General features: G+C 32.7%; 2 protein-coding genes across 2 annotated transcripts; both read right to left on the minus strand.

Moving 5' to 3' along the window:
• Positions 1-283: 283 nt before the first annotated feature.
• LOC100934464 (olfactory receptor 5D18-like) lies at positions 284-1,306 on the minus strand. The gene has a single exon (XM_003773814.2). It carries the CDS (start codon positions 1,248-1,250, stop codon positions 315-317), a length of 936 nt encoding a protein of 311 aa, XP_003773862.1. The 5' UTR covers positions 1,251-1,306; the 3' UTR covers positions 284-314.
• A 10,158-nt stretch (positions 1,307-11,464) lies between these two features.
• On the minus strand, positions 11,465-12,717 carry LOC100929006 (olfactory receptor 5D13-like). The gene has a single exon (XM_003773795.2). The coding sequence runs from the start codon at positions 12,633-12,635 to the stop codon at positions 11,691-11,693; it is 945 nt and encodes a 314-aa protein (XP_003773843.2). The 5' UTR covers positions 12,636-12,717; the 3' UTR covers positions 11,465-11,690.
• Positions 12,718-24,975: the final 12,258 nt, after the last annotated feature.

Genomic DNA, 24,975 nt, shown 5'->3' on the forward strand with positions numbered 1-24,975 from the left:
ATTTATACAATTATTGTTATGCTCTATTTTATATGTACATTCTGGCTCCTTCCCCGACAAAGAATATAAAATCCTTAACAACAGAAAAAAGCAAACAAACAAACAAACAAACAAAAAAAAAAAAAACAGTGGGGCACACTAAGAACCAGTGAATGTATACATTTTTCATTTAATGAAAATCAGTTCAAACTAATTATTTAAATAACAAAGGTTGATACTGTTTAGTTTTTTCTGTTAGTTTAGATGCTGTTATTTTTTCATAGTGCTGGTGGTACTAGTGATAATGAAGATGATTGTAATAATTTATTGAGGAATCATATTTTGACCACTAACTTCTTGAATGCTTCCTTCACTTCATTGTTCCTCAGACTGTATATAAGGGGGTTCAGCATGGGGATGACCACTGCATAGAAAACGGTTCCCAATTTAGCAGTAAACCAGGAATTTTTAGTATTGGGTATACAGTAGAGGAAAATGACTGTTCCATAAAAGAGTCCAACAGCTGTCAAGTGAGAAGCACAAGTAGAGAAAGCCTTATATTTTGCCCTAACTGAATGCATCTTCATGACAGTTACAAAAATAAAAATATAAGAAGATATTATGGCCATGAGTGTGCTCAGCATATTAATATTAGCTACTGTAAAAAGAAACAGCTCACTGAAATGTTTGTCAGAGCAAGAGGCATAAAGTATGCCAGAATACTCACAAACAAAATTATCAATGATGTTAGTCCCACAAAAAGATAATGTAAGGAGAGAGTAGGTTAAGGTCAGAGTGAAGAGTGTGCCCCAGATGTATGCTGCAGCCATCAACAGGACACAACGTTTCTGGGACATGATAACCAGGTACAAAAGGGGTTTACAAATGGCCACAAAGCGGTCATATGCCATCACTGCCAACATGAAGTTGTCAGTCAAAGCACAGGTAACAAAAATGAAGAATTGTGTGATACAAGCAGAGAGAGACACTGTCCTATCTTCTGTAACTAAGTTTCCCAGCAACTTTGGTGTAACTGCAGTGGAGTAACAGAAATCCACAAAGGACAAATGTTTTAGGAAAAAATACATTGGAGTGTGCAATTTGGGGTTCATAATAATGATTGCGATCATGCCAACATTCCCCATCACAGTGATCACATAGATGGTCAAAAATATCAGAAAGAGAAGAATCTGGAATTCTGGATAGTCAGAGAATCCCAAGAGAATGAGAATAGCTGGAGCAGCACTGTGATTTCTACCAGAGATCATCATGGCTAAAGGTGAAAGGAATTTTAAGATGTATCCTGCAAAGAAGAATAGTGCAATGAGAGGGACATAGACGAGTGGTATATCTTAACAAATGAAGACAGAAGATATATATATATATATATATATGTGTGTGTGTGTGTGTGTGTGTGTGTGTTTCTAATATGAATGGCAAGTTTTCCTATTTGATTAAACATCAATCTTGAATTCAAAAAGATTCTTATATTCTCTGACTAATACTAACCTGTGATTCTACCACAAAACTAACTTGTACTTCTGGCAGAAATACTTAATTTCTCAGTAGTCCAGAAAACTCACTGATACCCCAAGTGAAAGATCAGATTCCAGTCTAATTAGGAAGGGTTGAGTTCATAAAGAAATCTATTCATACCAATGACGTTATAGATTTATAAATTTATTTGTAAATTAATTAATATTAATTCACTTTTGAAATTAGTATTTACTAAAAATCCAAATCAAATATGATTTTGTGAAAAATTCATAAAGGATAGATGAGGAAAGAATGTAATAAGATGTACTCGTACTTTAAAGGACAACAAATAAGAAAACTAGAGTTTAGAGGAGATATTAGGTTTGCATGTGAAGAGGGGGTAGAATTAGGGGTAGGTAATAGGATCTGTCATGGTTCTGAGAATGATAGCCAGAAAATACAAAGTCATAGATATGAAATGAACCTAATAGAAGCAATGTCCAAATGCTGAAAATTCTGAATGGACAAAATCCATAGCTATAGTGAATGGAGAACATGGCATACTCTTGCCTATTAAAATTATGCTTGTTAATTTTGAATTTATTCTCCAAATGCACATGAATCTGAGAATTCACTAAATATCTAATCTAAAAAAGACAAATAGTTGAAGAGATTTTTTTAAAGTAAAGCACAATCCAGAAAAAATGTCCATTACCATTTGGTGTAATCTATTTAAAATCTTCCCAACCATTAGTTGCCATTCTTATTTCTCTAAAATTATGATTTCTAATCTTATAGGAAAAAACCTTTATATTCAAAAACCTTCCTTTGTCTTTAATGTTAGGGTTATTATCAGAGATTTAGAAGGTGAAATGTTTCCTACCTACAAAAACCCATTGCCTGCTAGTTTTATTCTTGCTTTTCAAATGTAACATGCAGTAATAGATTTAATATTTATTTTCATTTGATGAGGACAAACAAGAGATTCAGATCATTCCTTGTCTCTATAATAATTTTAGCAGAGATTGAGGGAAATGTTCATGGGAACAACAGAAGATTCTGAATAGAAAGTTGACTCCTGGTGCCTTTATCTTAGACTTGATGGAAGAAAAGTCTTTGTTATCATCAGTCTTGGTACAAAGCATCTAGAAAGCTAAAGAAAATCATCAAGTCCATTGCCTGAAAATTCAAGTACTGTTTTAAAGTGGGAAATACCCAATTGCACAACCGTATTTCCATAATGTTCTAATTAATAAAGACACTGTTTCAGTCAAAGTATACTGATCATAAATCCCTGATTTTTCCTGATTTTACTTGTACAATTGCCCTTACCTGAGGGCCCTCCATTTTCATACTCCATTTCTTTCAGAATTTGTTCCTTTTTGACCTTTAAGAAATGTTTGCTCAGTAACTAGCCTTAATGACTACACTTTTCTTAAAATTAATTACACAAATTATCTACAAGAATCAATAGACATTTAGTTTGTGGTCTCCAAAATCTGAATTGATGGGTTTTCTGTGTGTGTGTATGTGTGTGTGTGTGTGATATTGAATTGAGTGGCTAATACTTCCTATTATTCTTGGGGCCTAGCAGAGAGCTCTCAAAGCAGTAGCTATCCATTAAATATGCAATGATGATAGTGAAAAGGATGATATAAAAAGAGTATCAATCTTTACCTGGCAGTTGCTTTCAAATCAGCAGATTTGCAGAAATTTTGTATTATCAATCTTTCTTTGGAAACAGGAAATAGAAGGGATTTTTGAGGTACATCTACAGTAATCTCTAGAGATGATTGATTCCTAAATCCATGAATGCTGAACTTGTAAATAGTAGCAAACAATGTCAATTAGTAGAAAATACCATGTTCCCTCAACTTTTATCGGAATCAGAATTAAACCAGTAATCAGCTTTTGAATAATCTATGAAAATGGAAAATTAAACTCCTTTTTGAACTGACTGCTATAAGACAAGGTCTCTGTTTATGCAGCAAAACTCAGAGTGAGAAACACATATTCCTGTTATACAAATCACCTGATTCTGCATGGAGGCTGCCAGTTTTACATGTATCTCAACACACAGTATGAAAGGGATGCCAGGAACTAATGAGCTTGCTTGGCTAGGGTCCAAATCAATAATAAGTGGAAATTTGCCTTTAGAGAATAGTCTTTCCTTGAAATTAGAGGGGATAGTTAATATCAGGGGTTTATTTTCCATTCATATTATTTGAAATCAACTCAAATCTCTTTTTGCTATCATTAGTGAAGATGTCTCCCAAGAAGAAGCAAAAAGAGGAAACTATAATTCAAAATATTATGTGTAAACATCCAACTTAATAATTGTCCCATAATGGAGTTTGATGGTGACTGTCCAGTATAAAAAGATTGTAAACATATGTACCAAACAGGATAGCAGTCTGGGCTTAAGATATAGAATTTCTTCCACAATTATTTTAAAAGATTTATTAATCTCTTGTTTTTTTTTCCAGTCTCAATTAAATCCTACCTACTACAAGAATATTTTTTAAACCAGCTTTTAATCTTAGTCCTTTTTTCTATTTTAATTTTCTTCAATTAATTAGTTACAATAGGTATGTATACATATATATTTATATATTTAAAATGCATATATGTTTACATATCCATTTAACATATATACATATATGGTCTATATACACAGAGAAACATACATTACATTGACATCACGCTGTCTCCTTTAAACCAGGGATTATGTTATTTTTGTTTTTTTGCATACCTATTAATACATTGAAGGCAATTAATAATAGGGAAAATATATATAGAATTTTCAGTGTTACATTCTGTAGTAACCAATTTATAAATCATTTGATTATTATAACAACTTTTTAAAATAGGTTCCATTTTTTATCCTCATTTTGCTGATGAAGAAATAGAGGTAACATTTTGCTTTCATCCGCAGACAGTCTCTATAATTCTGTCTGGATGTGGATGGCTCTTTTCATCCCAAGTCCACTGGAATTGCCTTGAATCATTGTTGAAAAAAGCCAAGTCCATCACAATTGATCATCCCATAATCTTAGTATTGCTAGTTCCTGGGCTTTGTTAGTAAAATAAATAAATGCTGATATGTGTGCACTTATTTTAAATCCTGGAACATTGGGTAAGTTTTTAATTGTTTCAAGTAGCTTTTTGGATGATTCTCTGGTATTCTCTAAGTGAAGTAACATATCTTCAAAAATATTAACCTAGTTATCCCCCAAAATGTACAATTGGATGCATATTTTCATATAATTGAATGATTTATCCTCTGAGTATTTGGGTAAAGGTTTGACTAGAATTTCCCATAAATGATTATTGAGGAAACTTAAACAAATATTTATTGACTTCACCTTTCCCAGCACCATTACACACTGCAAAAAAATTAGCTTCAGCATGAAGCATTTCTTTCTTATACTCTGTCCTACTTAGAGCCATTAGATACATAGAATGACTCAACATGGTGATCTGAGCTCTGTCTGCCCTAAGTTAAGAATCTGTGAGCATTGTAGATGTTGCTACTATAACCACTCAACACTAGGTTTCCTGAACTCATAATATTGTCACCGGTAGTAGATATATATATATATATATATATATATATATATATATATATATATTTTCCTACAGGGAATAGTATGGATACTTTACATCCTAGATATTTAAGACTGTTGATGAAGCCAGAGAGCTACTACTGTTATAATTAGAAAGTATCTCCAGTAAACAATAATATACATAAATAATATAAGCATTGAAAATAGATCTCCAGGTATAATTCAACTTCTTTCTTATTCCTCTGTGCTTTATTTTTATTCAATTACATGTTAAAAAATCTTTATATTTATAAAGTTTTATATTGTGGGGAGATGGAGCAAAGATGACAGAATAAAGGAAAGAACTCCCTATATTCTCCCCCAAACTGCTCCAAATTCTTTAAATGATGACTCTAATACTCTTAACTCTTCTCCCAAGGTCATTGTCAGTATCTGCAGCTCTGGCAACATCACCGAAACAAGATGTTGAAAGTTGGAGTCAAAAGATTTAGTTGTATTGGGCATCAGGTGACCAGGGCTGTATTGAACACAGGCAAAGTACACATTGTTGTGATGACCACGTATTTTAAAATCAGCTGGAGTCAGGAATTCAGGTTAAGGGAAAATCTTCGATCTTTATTCTTTATGGAGGTGAACGGGGATGGCAATAGGAATGTGAGTAGCTGCCACACGAACCCAGCCAGCAGTCTCTCTGCCTCTCTCCCCGCCTTTCTCTTTCCATCCACCAACATCGTCCCTACATCATTTCCTATACAACACATGAAAACTTGCACAAAGAGTGGGTGGGGCCATTCTTTCTCCAAGTATATATTAATAGAGAATGGTCCAATTACTATTTAGTCTCACATGCTTGGGACCTCGGTGCATCAACTTGAGCTTCAGCCCATTACATCTCCTGCTTTCTTTTGTTGTAGAACACAGGTGGTCTCTTTCCATTGTTAATAACTTGAAATCTGGAATCTCAACCTTGAAAAGGTTAAAATGTGTTCTGGGAAAATATTCTCTAAGATTCCTTAAAAAAAGATCAGAGTATTTCATGGCTTTTTATGGACCCTTACACCATGAACTCATTCTCTCTAACTTAACAGACACTATTCACCAGTTAGCCAATGAAACAGTCCAGTCTTCAGGAAATGCAGCATTCTTTGAATTTCCTAACAAATGTGGCTTCAGATAGCAGAATAGCCCTGGCTTAACATCTTGCCTCAAGCAGAAGCACTTGTACATTGGCCAAGACCTCCTGATGCATATGCATTAATGAATCTCAGCAGTTAGAACTCCATCTCATTCTACAAGAGGCTAATTGGATACAAACAATCCATGATAACCTCAGTTCTTTGAAACAATGTGCTTCATGGTAACTTTGGCTATTATCTTTGTTAACTCCCCTCATTCATTCACTTCTTATCATTCTTCTAGTACTTCTTTTTAGCCCTTCTTGGCTTCACCTCCTATGTAGATTTGTCTCTTCTAGGTTCCAAGCCATGTCACTTGAGATGTTTGCTCAGACTGCATAATAACTTCTGTCCAAACAAAGAAGCATCTCTTACTGGGTCTGGTATCAGCCAGGTTTTGAACACCCAGTAAGGATCTACTTCTTGAAGGGTATAATTCTATGGCCAAACCACAGCAGGAAACAATATCAAAAGATAAGACCCACAAAAGTTTTGGGTCCCATTTGTTTGAGGAAGTGAATAAACACCAGTAAAATACTATGTCCCTGGATCTAACCCAGTATCTAAGGGGGGCCCATTCAGGAATTCTATCTCCTTCTATTCCTTTTTGATACAGAACAAACTGACCCTGTAGGATTTCTTGTTTTGACAAAATCATTTTTAGTATAGACAGAATTACCTTTTTTTTTATTGATGCCCAGTTGCTTTTACTCATTATTTTCTCTCTCAGCCTCTCTTTTTACCCTTTCCCTGTCACATGATCTTCTCCCATTTTACCTTTTTATTCCTTATTATAATATCCTTATATTATTTTCCTATGCAATTATAGTTTTAGAATTACCTAATCATACATAACTCCAACCTAACCTTCCTTTTTTTTTATTTAATAGCCTTTTATTTACAGGTTTATATATGGGTAACTTTACAGCATTGACAATTGCCAAACCTCTTGTTCCAATTTTTCCCCTCTTTGCCCCCAAATCTTAGATGGCAAGATGTCCAGTAGATGTTAAATGTATTAAAATAAAATTAGATACCAATAAGTATACACGACCAAACCGTTATTTTGTGTACAAAAAGAATCAGACTCTGAAATATTGTAAATTAGCCTGTGAAAAAAAATGGGTGGGCAAAAATATGGGATTGGGAATTCAATGAATTTCTTAGTCATTCCCAAAGTTTTTTCGTTGGGTTACCTGGTTCGTTCATTATCGTCCTTTGAAATGATTTGTTGATCAATTGTGAGGATGGAAGTCCATCAGAATTGGTCATCATATAGTATTGTTGAAGATATAATTCCTTCCTCTTCTTTCACTCACATCAGTTCTGAAGTCTTCCAGACCTTTCTGTGTTTGGGTCATTTCACAGAAAAAAATTCCAAATATTCATAACCAATTTTATTCACCATTCCCAACGTGGGCATCCACTTATTTTTCCAGTTTCTACCCACTACAAAGAGGGCCACAAACATTCGTCACAACAGGCCCTTTCCTTCTTTTGATTCTTTGGGATAAAGCCCAGTAGTAACACTGTTGGATCAAAGGGTGGTTTGATAACTTTTGAGCATAGTTCCAAAGTGTCCAGAATGGTTGGACACTCCAAACCCACCAAAATGTATCAAGTGTCCCAGTTTTCCCGCATCCCTCCAAAATCATCATTATTTTTCCGTCATCTTAGCCAATCTGACGGTATGTAGTGGTATCTTAGAGTTGTCTTAATTTTGATTTTTGATTAATAATGACTTGGAGCATCTTTTCATATGACAAAAATTGTTTCAATTTTTCATCTGAGTTGTCTGTTATCCTTTGACCATTTTTCAATTGGAGAATGGCTTGATTTTTATAAATTAGAGGTAATTTCCAATATTTTAAATGAGATATCAGAACCTTTGACTGTAAAATATTTTCCCAGTATATTGCTTCCTTCTAATCTTGTCTGAATTGTTTTGTTTGACAAAACTTTTCGTTTGGTATAGTCGAAATTTTCATTTGTGATCAGTAATGATCTCTAGTTCTGCTTTGGTCATAAATTCCTTCCTCTTCCACAGGTCTGAGAGGTAAACTATCCTGTGTTCCTCTAATTTATTAATAATTTAATTCTTTATGCCTAGGTCATGAACCCATTTTGACCTTATCTTGGTGTACGGTATTAAGTGTGGATCATCCTAGTTTTTAAATTTTCCAATTTTCCCAGCAATTTTTGTAAAAGTTTCATCCCAAAAGCGGGGTTTTTGGGTTTGTCAAAGACTAGGGTTGCTATAGTTGTTGACTGTTTTGTCCTTGAACCAACCTATTCCACTGATCAACTAATCATTCCTTAGCAATACCAAATGGTTTTGGTAATGCTGCTCTATAAATAATTTTAGATCTGATAAGTAAGCCACCTTCATTGGATTTTTTTTTTTTCATTAATTCCCTTTGAAATTTTGACCTTTTTTCTATATAATTTTTTATTATTTTTCTAGGTTATTAAAATATTTTTTTGGGAGTCTGATTGATATAGCACTAAATAAATATATTAGTTTAGGTAATATTGTCATCTTTATTATATTTGCTTGCCTTATCTAAGAGCATTTAATATTTTTCCAATTGGTTAGATCATACTTAATTTCTGTGAAAAGTGGTCTGTAATTTTGTCATAAAGTTTCTGATTTTCCCTTGGCAGATAGATTCCTAAATATTTTATATTATCAGTAGTTACTTTAAATGGAATTTCTCTTTGTAACTCTGACTGTTGGATTTTGTTAGTGATATATAAGAATGCTGATGACTTATGTGGGTTTATTTTATAACCAGCAACTTTGGTAAAGTTGTGGATTATTTCTAATAACTTTTTAGTAGAATCTCTGGGGTTCTCTAAGTATACCATCATGTCATCAGCAAAGAGTGATAATTTTGTTTCCTCATTGCCTATTTTTATTCCTTTAATCTCTTTCTCAATTCTTATTGCCAAAGTTAGCGTTTCTAATACAATATTAAATAGTAACGGTGATAGTGGGCAACCTTGTTTCACTCCAGATCTTATTGGGAATGCTAACCTTCCTTTCAAACTGGAATACTATCACTAATAATGATAATTGTTAATTTTAATAATACTTTCATAAATCATAAATAACTATTTTAACCTTAATTAGTGCATTATAATTCATCTTTAATGATTTCTTTATATTTCTTTTGGATGTTTTGTATTTGATTTTCCATTAAATTCTGCTCCTTTTGTTGCAAATATCTGAAAGTTTTTCAATTCATCAAATATCCATTTTTTTCCCAATCCAGATTAGGCTCAACTTTGCAGGATAAAATATTCTTGAATGCAACTCTGCTTACTTTGCTATTTAAAATATAATTCTCTAAGACCTAAGGTCTATTAGCATAGAAACTTCTTAGTCTACCATTTGGGAAAATAATTGTGCAATAAGCCCTGGGTTCTTGGCTAAGATTCAAATTACTTGCCTTGTTTATATGAGTCTATCTAAGCCTTTGATAGCACTTCTCACAAATATAAACTGATCGGTAATGTTCACAACTTTCTAACTATCTTCTGTAAATCCATTATTTTTCTGCCAATTTTTAGAGGGTATATAAATAAGTAATAGCACTGATATTTAAAAAATGATGTTTCCATTTATTGCTCAAGGAGTTCACTCACAAAGCCCATGATCCCTCACATCAAAATTACTTTATATGCAGTAGCACTCTCCATTCTTGCAGAAAAGGATCTATTGAAAAAATGTTCCCATTCCATAGAACAGTATCTGGCAAAGAGTAGACACTTAATACATTATATTTTTTTCATTCATTCAAATGATTTTTTTTTTTAAGATGGAGGCCAAATAGCTGAGATCTTAAGAAATAAAAGAGAATAAATCAGGAAGTTATAGCAAAATAAGTGCTTGAACATTCTTCGATTGGTAAATGGTCTAAGAATATGAATGGACAATTTTCAGAGGTAGAAATTAAAGCCATTTCTACTCATGTGAAAAAATGTTCTAAATCAGTATTGATTAAACAATTTCAAATTAAGATGACTCTGAATTGCCACCACACAGTTCTCAGATTGGCTAAGATGACAGGAAAAAAAATGACAAATATTGGAGGGGATGTGGGAAAAGTGGGACACTAATATATTGCCAGTGGAGTTGTAAACTGATCTAATCATTCTGGAGAGCAATTTGAAGCTCTGCCCAAAAGGCTAGCAAACTGCTTTGATCCAGCTGTGTTTCTAATGGGTTTGTCCCAAAGAAATCATAAAAAAGGAAAAATGACCTACATATGCAAACATGTTTATAGCAGCCCTTTTTGTAGTGACAAGGAACTAGAAATTGAGAGGATGTCCATCAGCTGGGGAATAGCTGGATAAGCTATGGTTTATATGTATGTTTTGGAATATTATTATCCTATAAGATACAATCAGCAGGATGATTTCAGGGAGGCCTGGAAAGAGTTACATGAATTGATGCTAAGTGAACCAAGAGAATATAGATTCTGTACACACAAATGACAAGATTATGTGATGATCAATTCTGATGGACGTGGCTCTTTTCAATAATGAAGTGATTCAGGCTGAATCCAATAAACTTCTAATGCCAGGAAGAGGTCTATGAGGACTTAATGTGGATCATAAAATAATATTTTCAGTGTTTTTGTTGTTTGATTACTTTTTTTCTCATTTTTTTTTTCCTTTCTGATCTGATTTTTCTTGTGCTTCATGATAAATGTGGAAATATGGATAAGAAAAAAAACTGTGCTTAAGGACTTGAGTCCAAATTCTACTTCTCTTATTAACTGAGTTATCATGAGGAAGTTGTTTAACCTCTCCGTTTTAACTGGAATATAACATGGCTGTACACATCAATTACAACGTGATTTGATTAAGTAAATGGTTTATTTTTTATTCCCCTGCTAAGCAGGTAATCAAAGGAAATCACTGTCAAAAAGAAAGCTTTCATATTTATATACATATATGTACATATATGTATATGAATATATACAAAAACATATTTTAGTGGCATTTTTTCAGTATTACAGAATTAGAAACAAAATTGCATTACAAGGCCATCAATTGGGAAGTGAGTAAATAAATGCAATACATGAATATAATAGAATATTGCTGTATTATAATAAAGAATGAAGATGAAAAATACAGGGAAACATTGAAAGACCCAAATGAATGGAAAGGGAAGTAAAAAGACCAACAAAAACAAAAAACCAGACAAAATAGAAATAGTAATAATAGTGTATATGGATAGAACAATTTTAATGGAAAGAAAAACAAAAAAAAAAACAACTTCTTTGTAGAGGTGAAGATGAGAGAAGTCTGTCAAAATTTACATAAAATGTCTATCTTGGAGTTTATAACATTTGTCAAATTTCAGTCTATTCAATAAGCAGGAAATTATTGTTTAAGAATAAATCAATTGTCTGTTTAATTGATTTTGACCACAAATTCTATGATAAGAGCTCAATCAGGAAACACATCATAATGACAAATAATTTTAGTGAGTATTTTTTTTGATATTTCTTATTTTGCTGAGGGTTTCTTTTATTTCTTTGTTTCTCAGACTATAAATTAGGGGATTGAGCATAGGGATTACCACGGTATAAAAAACTGTAGTCACCCTAACTATAAGCCATGAGCTTTTGGAATTAGGAACACAGTAGAGGAAGAGGATGCTTCCATAGAAGATGGTGACAGCTGTAAGGTGGGAGACACAGGTGGAGAAAGCTTTATGTCTCCCACTTGCTGAATGCATTCTCAGAATGGTGACAAAAATGCAACTATAAGAAGTCAGGATAATGATGAGAGTGCCAAATGCAGTAAAGTTAGCAACAATAAAAAGTATTGTTTCACTAAAATATTTATCAGAACAGGAGGCTGCCAAGATGACAGAATACTCACAGAGAAAATTATTGATAATTTTAGTTTCACAAAATGACAAGACAATGAGAGAATAGGTAAATAGAAGAGAAGAGCTTATGCCCCATGAATATACTGCAGCCACCAGAAAGGCAGAAAGTTTCTGTGACATGGAAACAGTATAAAGCAGAGGCTTATAAATGGCCAAGAAACGGTCATAGGCCATCACTGCTAGTAGGCATGTCTCTGCCACCACAAAGGTAGCAGTAAAAAAGAATTGTGTGATGCAATTCTTGATGGAGATAGTTCTGTCTTCCACAACCAGGTTTTCTAAGAGCTTGGGTGTGACTCCAGTGGAGTAACAAAAATCCACAAAGGACAAGTGACTGAGGAAAAAGTACATGGGTGTGTGGAGTTTGGGGTTGATCCTGATGATGACAATCATACCTAAATTTCCTACCACAGTGACCACATAGATGGTCAAGAACACCAGAAAGAGGGGGACTTGGAGATCAGGATAATCTGAGAATCCTAAAAGGATGAATATCCCTGAAGTGCTCTGATTCTTTTCAGCAGTTATCATGACTCCTCTTCAAAAGAATTCAAAATAGATTCTGAGAAGGAGAAAATAAAATAACATGAATTTCCTAGGCAATGTAGCAAATGAAATCTTGAATTGAGAATTGAGGAAGATGTATTATTAACTTTTTTTGGAAGCAACATGGATTACTTTTAAAATAAATATTATCATGAAAGTTATTTTCATTTTGAGAAAAATTCAACATAATAGAACGTGGAAAGAATCAGAGAAGAGAGAGAAAGAGAGAGGGAGACAGAGAGAGATAAAGAGACAGATACAGAACAAAAGATAGATTCTATTCTAAATTCAGAGAAGGAAGGGATTTGAGAAGTTATCTAGCCCAATCTGCATTAGGGGATAAGGATCCCCTTTCGATGACCATTGTTGGCAGGTCATTGGCTAACCTTTGTTTAAGACTTCAAAAAAGGAATAGCCATTACTTCCTCTTTCATTTGTCAAGTTTTCATGATCAGTCATGCAGTGTCAGGAGAACATGGGTTGTGTATCTCAGGCATAGTAGCTTTGCAACTGAGTGAATTGTGATTTGCTCTCTCAGTGCTTTACACAACACTCAAAGACTGAACTATGGCAGACTTTGTCAGAAAGATCAAATTCCTCTATAGACACCTCTATATAAGATGAATTCAAAGATATGAACAAAAAAAGTACATTAGGAAAAATTGTTTCCTCATATACCCATAATTGTCTTTAGAGCTTCTGACCATTGGCCCATATTCTGTGTCGATAGGAAAAAGTCCTAGTTTTTTGCACATTGTAATTCTTTAAATTCTTTAAGGAGTACCTCCAAAACCTCCATCTCTAAATTGTCATTTTCTAAGGAGAGGTAAGTTTAAAAAAAAAATAGTTTGCCCTTGCGATAGCTATTTGTTTATAGCTTTTGAAAGGAGACTACAACAGAAGGAACCAAATGAGAGATGAGTCTGGACTCATTGGCAAGATTCTTCCATAGTTAGTTTGAAGCAGAGTCAGCACTCTGCTGCTCTCAATCCATCTCCATGCTATATTATTTTCTTTTAATTCACCCACTCCTCCTAGACACCTCTATATTTCACAACAGTAATCAAACACTATCATTCCCAGAAAGTTCATATCACTCAATTGCTCCATGGATCTACTCAACATCTCTATGCCTTCTCACTTTGAAATATCCCTACTTGCCCACCATATTTTGAAATATTTGTTATTATTAGAAAAATAACTTCAACAGCCTAAAAACCCCAAAATTTTTTTTTGCTTTTAAAATTTATCCTCAGTGGATATTTATTTGTATTAACACAGTGACACATGACAGAGTATATACATTTAAAAAAAATTCATTCGTGTTTATATTCTTAATATGATGAACAATAAAAGACAAAGCCATAAGAAAATACTAACAGCAAAATTGTAAGAGACAATGACTTTTGTGGTACCCACTCCCATGATCTATCAAATCCATGTAGTTTCTCCCTTCTTGATATTCTGTGCCATCCTTTCATAGTCATTTTTCTTAAGTTGACCAAATTGTCTCCAATCTATTTAAAAATGATTTAGCAAGACAGTAGCATTAATGAATGGATGCCTAAATATTATGCCATGGGTGCCTAGTAGTACTGAAAATTTTAGGAATAGAAGATTTAATGAAAGAAGTGGAATAGAACAGGGAACAAAAAGAAAGAGAGATTTTAAACATTTTTAGGACTTCTGTTGCAGAACAGAAAATTTTTGTGCAAAACACAAAATTTGAAGTTAGAAAGTGTATGTTTATTTCCCAAGTATTCACTTTACTCGCTATGTGACCTTAGACCTTAGAGTTTGCTTGCCATTATTTTCTTCATTTGAAAGACAAGTTAAATTAGAAAATACTTCAGTTCCCTTCCAGTTCTGTTATTTTGTTGTCTGTGTTCTAAAAGTTCCCTTCTGGATGTGTATTATGCAATGCTATTGTTTTAATTCTTTAAAAATACTAAAAAAGCACCAACAGAAACAGGAAATTCCTTGTGGGAAAACCCCAGATCACACAATTTGGAGTTATTTCTTTATATCTACTAATGACATTGGGGGGAAGTAATTACAAAGGTATTAGAAAGAAATAAGCAAACAAAACAAAACAACAAATTCAACTATGTTTTAATTGTGGGGAACTTGGATTCTGATATGAGTATTTTCCCTTCCCTGTTAAAATCATATATGTTGAATTCTTTAATTCATACAAAAAAAGTAACAACCTTGTGTCAAAGACTATTTTCTTAAAAAAAAAACTTAAATAGAAAGAACATTTCTACATTATTCCCTTACTCTTACCATAATGCTGAGGCAATAAAAATACATTTTGACTTGGGTTTATTCAATTCCCAACTTTTCTATGTTCTCTTAAGCTTCCACCATAATCTTCTCAGCAACCTACCTGATATTGTATTATTTTAAAATTCTAAGAGATGGGATCACTTCATAATAGGTTAATTTGTGGATATAGAGACTTTCTCCATGGTATTGTTTGGAAGTCTATAACTTGGAGAATTACTTCAGTGTTCCTTCATTAATTGACTTTGTCTAAGTTCCTCATTAAATGCTTCAGAGGTACAATTTTAACACAGATCTTCCAGATTCTAAATATGACTTTCTTCACTATACCTAATCACTTATTTCTGCTTTCTTACAAATGCAAAGAACAATAGACATAAAGAGTCAAAAGGAGGTGAGATGGTAGCTAATTCATTTTTAATCCTTGTTTATTAATATTTTTAGTATTTCCTACTCTTTTCATTTTTGGTGATGTTAAGACTTCAAGGGCAAAATCTATGGTTTGATAATCCCATAAATTGCAACCTTTTGTTTTTTGCCTTAACAACTTAATTTCTCCCCTCTGCTTATCTGTGTCTTAACCCTTCTGCAAGGATTGCTCAGATGCCTCCTGTTTATAGAAACATCCAGTAAAGCTCCCTGTTAATTAATTCCTCCTTCTCTCTTCTCAAAACTTGCAGACTGGTTTGTATGTGTTTGTGTGTGTGAGATACTCAGTGCATATGTATTGTATATGATTGGTATTTAAAAGAGAATTTAAACATTTAATAATATTAGAATTGAAGAATTTAAATATTTAACTTTTGCTGTCTTGTCTAATCATTAGATTGTCAGACCCCCATGTTTATAGAGTCTGTTCATGTCTTATTTTTGCCCATAAGTGAGAGAAAAATGACTAATAAGTAGAAGAAGGAAAAGGATATTCAGGAGGAAGAAGATGATTAGGAAGAAATAAAGAGGAAAAAAGAAAGAGGAGGGAAAATTACCTTGGCAATTTTGTCCTCTGCTTGCTTTCTGTTTAAAATTATAGACACCTTGTGAGAAGTGGAAAGGGGATCAGAATGAGACACAGGGACATCTTTCCCTTCCAATCTAGGTGCTGACAAAAGAAAGAAGTTCAATTTAAAGTACATCTACTCACCAGAAATTTGACTCCTTGAGCCAAATGATACTTAGATCTGCTATGTTGTGATTGAGTCTCATGGCAAAATAGAAATTGGCATGATATAGTGAAAAGAGAAGTAAACTGGGAGCCAGAAAATATGAGCTGTCATTTCAGCACCTATTTGCTTTAAGAAAGTTTCTTATTCAATTAGTTTGTTCATGAAATGATGAATTCAGAACAGGGAAAATCCCTTTTAGACCTATGATAATATGATGCTAATAATGTGACGCTATAATTTCAAGATTCTACTTCCATTGTTTTAAACTGTGAAAAAAAAAATAAAACAGCACTAGATAGGCTAGCAATGGGACATACAGTACACTATATAGACCATTACAGTACTTTTCTCTGATACTACAGGGACAATCATTCCAGGCTAATCCATACCGTGGACAGAAAGTAAGAAATTGTGTTATTGTTTCAGGAAGTTTGGGCTGAGGAGAATACAGCAGATTATTTATTCTCCATCAGGACCTTTGGGACCTAACAACTAGACAATCTCAACTGGCCTCTTCTCTGTGAATAACACAGCATATCATTACAGGGGAGTCCAAGTCTCCAATGTTCCTTTTATAGATTTTTTTTTTAATTACAGAGGATAAGTAAAATAGAGGCTTTGCAATGAAAGTTAAAATCTCTTTAGAAAATATAAATGCAAAGTCATGCTAAGATAATGCAATAACAATTTTTTTTATTAAAATCAGAATCTGGATGATTTATGTGTCCCAACAGGGGTCAGCCCAGTAGTTGGTTCCCCAACTTCCCCAAGATGAGGAAAACATCATACCTACTAGGTGGTAGGAGGGATGCTCTGTCAGTCTGTGATCTAATAGATCTAATTTCTGCATCACTATCATCAATCAATCTGTCAGTCAATCATGAATATAGTGCAATAAGGCTTGCTAAGTGCTTATTGTATGTTCTCATTTTATATCACAAACTTCTATTTGGTGATGCTGGAACCAAGAAATCTAAGAATTAGAGCTCTGATTTGGACATGCTGTTTTTGTTTTCCTTTCTTTTTTAATTCAGTCTAGGAAATGCAAATTAAAAATGCAATTCCTCTTATCAACTATTCTTTTTATAGAATGTCTGCATTTCTTTCCTGGAAACCATTTTGCCTTCTTTTCATTGCATAAATTGTCTTTTTAATATCAGTTACACGTTTCATAGTTGTGTGTGAAGAATGAATGATATTGAAATGAAATTTGTAAGACAAATTGTCATGAATTAAAATATGATTCAAAGAAAAACTCAATAGATTTTATTTTCAAAAATAACAATAGTAGTTCACAATTTTATGGAAGCTGTAGTACATAGGTTTAAATTACGAAAATCATAATACTCATTATTATGATGGAAAGAATTAGCAGAAAACATCTCTAAACCTGGGACAGAATGGGCATGAAATTCTCCATCACTGAATTTGCACAGAGGTGAGATGGGAAAAATACGATAGCTGAGAAATTGATCACATGACCAATAATTGATCTTTAATTTAATTGAATGTTTATCTAGCATGTGCAGAAAACCTTGCTTATAATAATGACGTTTTATATTGCTTTTTGAAATTTCTAAATTGATTAATGTAAGTTATCTCAGTGATGCTTCATAATCACTAAAATACAGACTCCTTAATATCTGTTTAATGACTTGTCTGTGTGGAAACAGATGGTAGTAATAGCCTTAATTATGTAACTTTTGATAGCACTTTAAAGCTTATACACATGTATATGTATGTATATGTTATTTCATTAGCCAATTTCTTAAGCCAGCAATTATTTAACTTTTTTATTTTAATATACATATTTAGTCACTAATATATTTAGCACCTTTTTTTGGGGGGGGTTTTCAGTTATTTCAGTCTTATTTGATTTTTTGTGAACACATTTGCAATTTTCTTGGCTAAGATAACTGGTATGGTGCTCCATTCCCTTCCCTAACTCATTTAACAGATAAGGAAATTGAGGTAAACAAGGTTAAGTGATTTAGATTCTAGATTTGAATTCAGGAAGATGAATATTCATCACTCTAGGCTTGACACTGTATTCACTGGGCTACTCAGCTGTTCCTTGTATGTAGTAGATCTGCAATAAAGTCATGTCAATTAGAAAAAGTGTTCACTTTTAAAAGACTTCCATTTCCTTTTTTTCTCCTTAACTCCTTCCCTTTCTCTGCTTCCAAGAAGTAAATGAATCTAATACACAGGTAAAATCTTATTAAACATATTATATTAGTCATGTTGTGAAGGAAGAATTGGCACAAAGGGGAAAACCATGAAAAAGAAAAAAAAAAAACAACAAAGTGAAAATAATGTTCTGATCTGCATTCAAACTTCACAGTTCTTTTGTGAAGATGTGAATATCATTTTCCATCATGACATTTTTAGATTGTATTAGATCATTACATTGCAAAGAAGAATAATTTCTATCAAAGTTGACTGTCTAGTGTTGCTATTTTTGTGTGTATGAGGTCCTGTTGGTTCTATTGATTTCACTCAACATCAATAATCAAGTAAATCCAGATTTTTCTAAAATCCACCTGCTCATCTTTTCTTATGGAACAATAGTATTATTCTATTATATTTAGTTACCACATTACCTTGGCAATTTTGTCCTCTGCTTGCTTTCTGTTTAAAATTACAGACACCTTGTGAGAAGTGGAAGGGGGATCAGAGTGAGACATAGGGACATCTTTCCCTTCCAATCTAAGTGCTGACAAAAGAAAGAAGTTCAATTTAAAGTACATCTACTCACCAGAAATTTGACTCCTTGAGCCAAATGATACTTAGGTCTACTATGTTGTGATTGGGTCTCATGGCAAAATAGAAATTGGAATGATATAGTGAAAAGAGAAGTAAACTGGGAGCCAGAAAATATGAGCTGTCATTTCAGCACCTATTTGCTCTCCAACATATACCATTTTTCTTTTGTGTAATATTAGCCAATCTTATAGTTGTGAGATGTTATCTCAAAGTTAGTTTAATATGCATTTCTCTAAGCAGGAGTGATTTGAGAATTTTTTTTTTTCATCTGACTATAGGTGAATTTAATTTCTTCAACTGAAAATAGTCTTTTCATATCCTCTCAAATTGGGGAGTGACTATTATTCTTATAAATTTGAGTCAGTTTTCTACATATTTCAGAAATGAGGCCTTTATTAGAAACCCTAGTTCGAAAAATTGTTTACCAAATTTTTTCTTCCCTTGTAATCCTGGCTTCATTGGATATTTTTTGTACGGAACTTTTAAAAATTTATTGTAATCTAAATTATCCATATTGCATTTCATTACATTTTCTATCTCCTGTTTGGTAATATATTCTTCCTTTCTCCATTGATCTGATAGGTAAAATATTCCTTGTTCTAATTTCCTTATGGTACCACTATGTCTAAATCATGGACCCATTTCAAGTTTATTTTGGCATACGATATGAGATGTTGGACAATGCCTAATTCCTGCCAAAATAGTTTCCATTTTTCCTGGCAGTTTTCATCACATAGTATTTCTATACCATAATAGGTATGTGTGTGTTTTATTATTCAGAAATTTCTATCATGCCCAACACTTTCTTACCCTATTTGGATTTTTTTTTTGAGAAATACAATGGAGTGATTTGCCATGTTCTTTCCCTGCTCATTTTACATATAGGAAACTGAGGCAGAGTTAAATGTCTTATCCAGGCTCACACAGCTTGTAATTATCTGAGGCCATATTTGAACTCAGAAAGATGAACACCCATGATTCCAGGGCCATCACTCTATATCTTGTGTCACCTAACTGTCTCTTATGTACATACACACATGAGCATCCACACATGCATACTTTGTCACTTTGACTATGAGCCAGACATTTTTTAGAATTAGGGACAAAAAAGAAAAAGAGAAGGATTGTATAAAAGAGAAGACTGGTTGGGTGCGCAGGTGAAGATTTTATGTCTCCCCTGATTGAATTCGTTTTTGTCATGGTGATAAAAATTAAAACAAAGGAAGTGAAAATAGGTTTGAAGATGCTCAACACATTAAAATCAGCAAGGATGAAAAATATCATTTCACTAAAGTATCTATCTGAACAAGAGGCAGAGAGGATACCTGCATATTCACAGAGAAAATTGTGAATAAGTCCCACAAAAAGATAGTCTAATGAGAAAATGGATAAATATGAGGGAAGAACTTATTATCCATCTTTCACAAATCTAGTGTTTATGATTTACAATTATTTATGTTGTCTCCAATGTTTCTAAAAGAGATGGTGACATTTTTGAAGATATGGAATGTTTGATTTTTTTTTTTTACCTAATACCTAAATAAGGAAATGATGCACTATAGATAAATAATAATTGCTTGTTGATGATTGTTAGCTTGATTGATTTGTCAGCTTTTTAAATCAATGAAGGCAATAATCTGTGACCTTGAATCTTTTCTATAGCATGCCAGTAACAAATTATTTCACCAATTCTCCTTAAGCACGTATCAGAGGTCTTTCTTTAAGAAAATCACACTGCTCTGTACTCCCTCCAACTTATACTTCCAATAATAGAAAACTCAGATCTGAAGAATATAGTTTGTACAAGAATGTACAAGAGTACAGAAGAATTCCTTCATTTAAATAGAGGGATACTGTGCTTCTTTTAATTTGTCTCTTATATAGTAAGATAGTGCTCTGTTCAGTGATGTCTAATTGTGATAACCACATTAGCACCTTGGATACTTTAGAATCAACTGGAGTAAGGATCAGTAAAAGTCCTTGATCTTTATTCTTTGTGGACAAGAGAGGAATGGTGACTCAAATCTAGCCAGGAGTCACTCTGGTTTTTTTACTCCACCCTTTTTATCCCATCCCCCCCTCATCTTTCTATAAACCAACCAATTGAGCCCTCACAGAATGGTGGGATGGGCCATTTTCCAAGCAAATGCTAATTGAGTATTGTCCAATTGGTAATTAGTCTTAAGTGCTTGCTTGTCTGAACCTCAATGCATGAACTCAAGGGTTTTAACCCTTTACATCTAATAAAACTTGAAATTAGATATTATCAAATCTCTTCCCTTAATGAAAAAAAAAGTTAATTCTTCTTTAGCTTCCTTGAAATCAATGGATCTTTCATTTTATTAAATGAAAGATTTTTGTTTGGATGCTCTCTAAATTTATTTATTTTACTGTTATTAAAAAGATGTTGATTGTTTTAAAATTATTTTTTCATTGAGCTAAGACACATACCAGATCATTGTCATTTATTTTGTCTTTTGTCTTCCCAATGGACTTTGTTGATTCTGGAGCAATAACTGAGGTTGAGAAATCTGTAGTTCTGCCACGTGTAGAAGTGAATGAAATGAGAAAAATCAAAATGAGAAAAGGCAAGAGAACATCATATGTAAGTATAGCAATATTGTTGTAAAAACAACTTTGAACAACTAAATCATGCTGATTATTAAAATACACTAACTACAAAGGTCATATATAGGATGGTACTATCTATGCCCAGAGTAAGAACTGGTAAATGGAATATTTATAAAATGATTTATATATATTGGTATGTATACATTTGTAAAAATATACAAACACACATATACATGCATTTATAATACATGCATCTAATGATTGACATCTCTAAGTTGGAGGTAGGGGAAAGTGGGAAAAGTATCAATTTATGTGGTTACTAAATATTTAAAAGATACAACATATTTAAAATGTGTATTTGATTTAGTATATATTTAAAAAGAATAGCTTGACAAGTTATGGTACATGATTGTGATGGAATACTACTATGCTATTAGAAATAATTACTTTTTTAGGAGAAGCATTGAGAGTTGTTTGAAATAATCAAGAACAGACTGAGCAGAAGCAAGAGAACACCATAAACCAGAACAGCAATATTGTTTTAAGAATGAAATGTTATATGTTAACGTATAAATTATAAGCAAATAAATTACTTTTTATTATACACCACGAATTAACAATAAAGATCATATGAAAAAGAATGTTATATGTCACTGGAGAAAGAATTGATAAACGTATGTCTAGAATGATTTTATAGACATACATAGATATTTATTTTTTTATCTATCTCTACATGTGTGCAAATAAAAATGCATAATGTGTGTAGATAGATAGACGGATGCATGAATGGAAATATAGATAGACAGACAGATAGACATATAGCAGACATAGCCATGTTGGTCTGATAGTAGCCATCTATAGGGCAGTAGGAAGGCAGGGAAGAAAAAAAGGGCAACACAATACACAATCTTTTTATTGTACTCTGTTTTGGAAAACCATATTTTACTTTATGTTATTTTAAGTGCTTTAAAAAAGGAATAACAAGTTATACATAATAGATATGCAGTCACATATAATCATCTTTTATTTCATTATACTATTATGGGAAAGTTTCTTTCATTTGATTAACTAGAGATAAAATAAAATTAAAAAATAAATCCATTTTTAAGGTAGAATTGTTCATGTTGAATGAGAAGAGAGCCATGAATTTTTGTATCTATGCAACAAATGAATCCATCAAGCAACACTTGCTTAACTTTCATTACATTTCAAGAATTGTATTAAGCTCATTATAAGACTAAACTTGTCTTTATGCATAAAACATGTCTATTGAAAAATGGAAATATTTTGGTTTCACCATATATTCAAAATGAAATGGAACATTAGAATTCTTAACCTAGCATTCAATACTTCCATAACTTTCCTCTCATGAACTCATATTTTCCATTTTTATAACTTTCACTCCACTTCTTTAGGCTCTACACTACTTTATTCAAGACATTCATGATTCTCCCCTTCAGGTCTCTTTTGAGGTTGTATTGTATGTTTCATACTTGTCGACTTTAGTGACATTATAGCTACCCAATAACTTAAGGTATCTCAAACAATCAAACTATTACTTTATCAGTTTTTAAAGTTTATTGAAGACTTGTGTTTATTTAGATTAATAATTGCTTATTCTGAATGATTTTAAAAAGAAAGTTCTAAAATCATTATCATTTTAAGAAAGTAATTTCAATAATAATTATTTAGATTCCAAGAGTATGATTATTGCTTGTCTCTTTGATTGCATAATTATAAGGAGCTTCAGACAGGGAAACCACCTCCATTCATAAAGCTTCAGATATCTTTCAGTGCTTAGTTTCACATAATTGCTCATTAAGCTTTTATTGACAATCCTACCTTCTCCACCCACACACATTTTTCAGTCCTTTCAGTTTCTTCATCCTTAACTGTACTATCAGTGAACCTTTAACACTAGCTACATGAGACTAATAATGGTCTTTGTAAGTACCACAGTTATCTTCACACATTTATTGAAAAAAAAAATGTTGAAAATACATCAAAATTATTCTGATTACTCTGGTTGATACTTCTTAATATTAAATTCCATAGACAACTAAAAGTGAATAACGATGAAGGTGATCTGAAATTTTTTCACTCCCTTTTTTTGGACAGTTTCTTTATGCTTTCTCTTTCAGGGAACTATTGAAAGGAGTATTCTAGTTTCCAGTCAATAAATCAGGAGGAAAAGTGCATGTGAGGAAGTATCCAAATACTTCTACTCACCAGAACATCCAATCTCCTGGATGTTTCTTTTGCTAAATCGATAGTATACACAAACTATGCTGTGACATGGTAGTTTCATGATTTGATCACTCCCTGACCCCATCCTTGTGATCAATCTCAGAATTAATCCACTGCTAAACATTTCAAAAGGAAAATCAGTCTTGTTCACTTGACTGGACAAAGAGGAGGTGGTTTCTTACATTAAAACCAAGCTCAATGTCAAAGACATGCCATTTTGCTCTATCTGAAACCTGAGCATGGCACTTTGATAAGGATTTTACCTTTGTCTTTAAGTCCCTTGGGAACCACACCCTAGAGACCCTTTAATGACCCTACATGTATGATCTCAAAAGAAATAATTCCAAAAAAACTGTCTCTGCCATTTCACTTTCCAAAAAATGGAATCTACTGGAAATTACTTTAATCTTGCAATTAAAATTCCTTCACAACTATTAGCATATTTTCTCTAAGATGATAGGATGCAGCATTAGATGCAAATCATCACATAATTGAATGATTTACTCTCAGATGACATAGAGTAAGACTTGGCTAATGCGCCCTTAAAAAAATGCTACATGAAAGAATTTAATGATTTTTTTTTTGGACTTCACTCTGCCCAGGATAATTAAAACATTGTAAAAAAAATGGCTTCAGGATGAAGAATTTCTTCCTATTCTATTTTCCATTGAGCCAGTAGGTACATAAAATGAATTTATTTCATGGCTTACTTCCTTCAGTGTTTGTTCCAATTTGCTCTTTTATAAATGTTTTCTTAATACTGGCCTTTAGCAACTGCAGTTTCTCTTAAAACCCACTACACAATTTACGTATAAGAATTAATAGGCATTTAATTTGATGTCTCTAACATCTACTTTTTTTTTTTTTTTTTTTTTTTGGTTTGTATCTTTCTTCCCACATGAACAATGGGTATTTAATTCAGACCTTGATAGTATTTGTACATAATAGATTTTCAGTTTTATGTATAATTATCTTTCATTTTATTATGTTCTTTTGTGGAAAAGCTTCTTTAATTACATTCATTAAGGAAAAAATAAAAATAATAAATTTAAATCTGAAGAAATTTCAGATTTGCTCTGAGTTTTCTAAGAGCTGCTCATGCTAATGAGGGCAAAGCCAGGATTCTGTCTCCATTGTACAAATGAATCAATCAACCAACAGTTACTAAACATTCATTATTTTCCAAAAAAAAAAAAAAATTGTACTAATCACTTTGTAGAACAAACATTTACTTTTTAAGAATTCTATTAATCCATTGACTTGCTCCAGGAGTCGTGATCATTGTTCCCTTT

This window comes from Sarcophilus harrisii, chromosome 6, assembly GCF_902635505.1.
Source record: "Sarcophilus harrisii chromosome 6, mSarHar1.11, whole genome shotgun sequence".
NCBI classification, from domain to species: domain Eukaryota; kingdom Metazoa; phylum Chordata; class Mammalia; order Dasyuromorphia; family Dasyuridae; genus Sarcophilus; species Sarcophilus harrisii.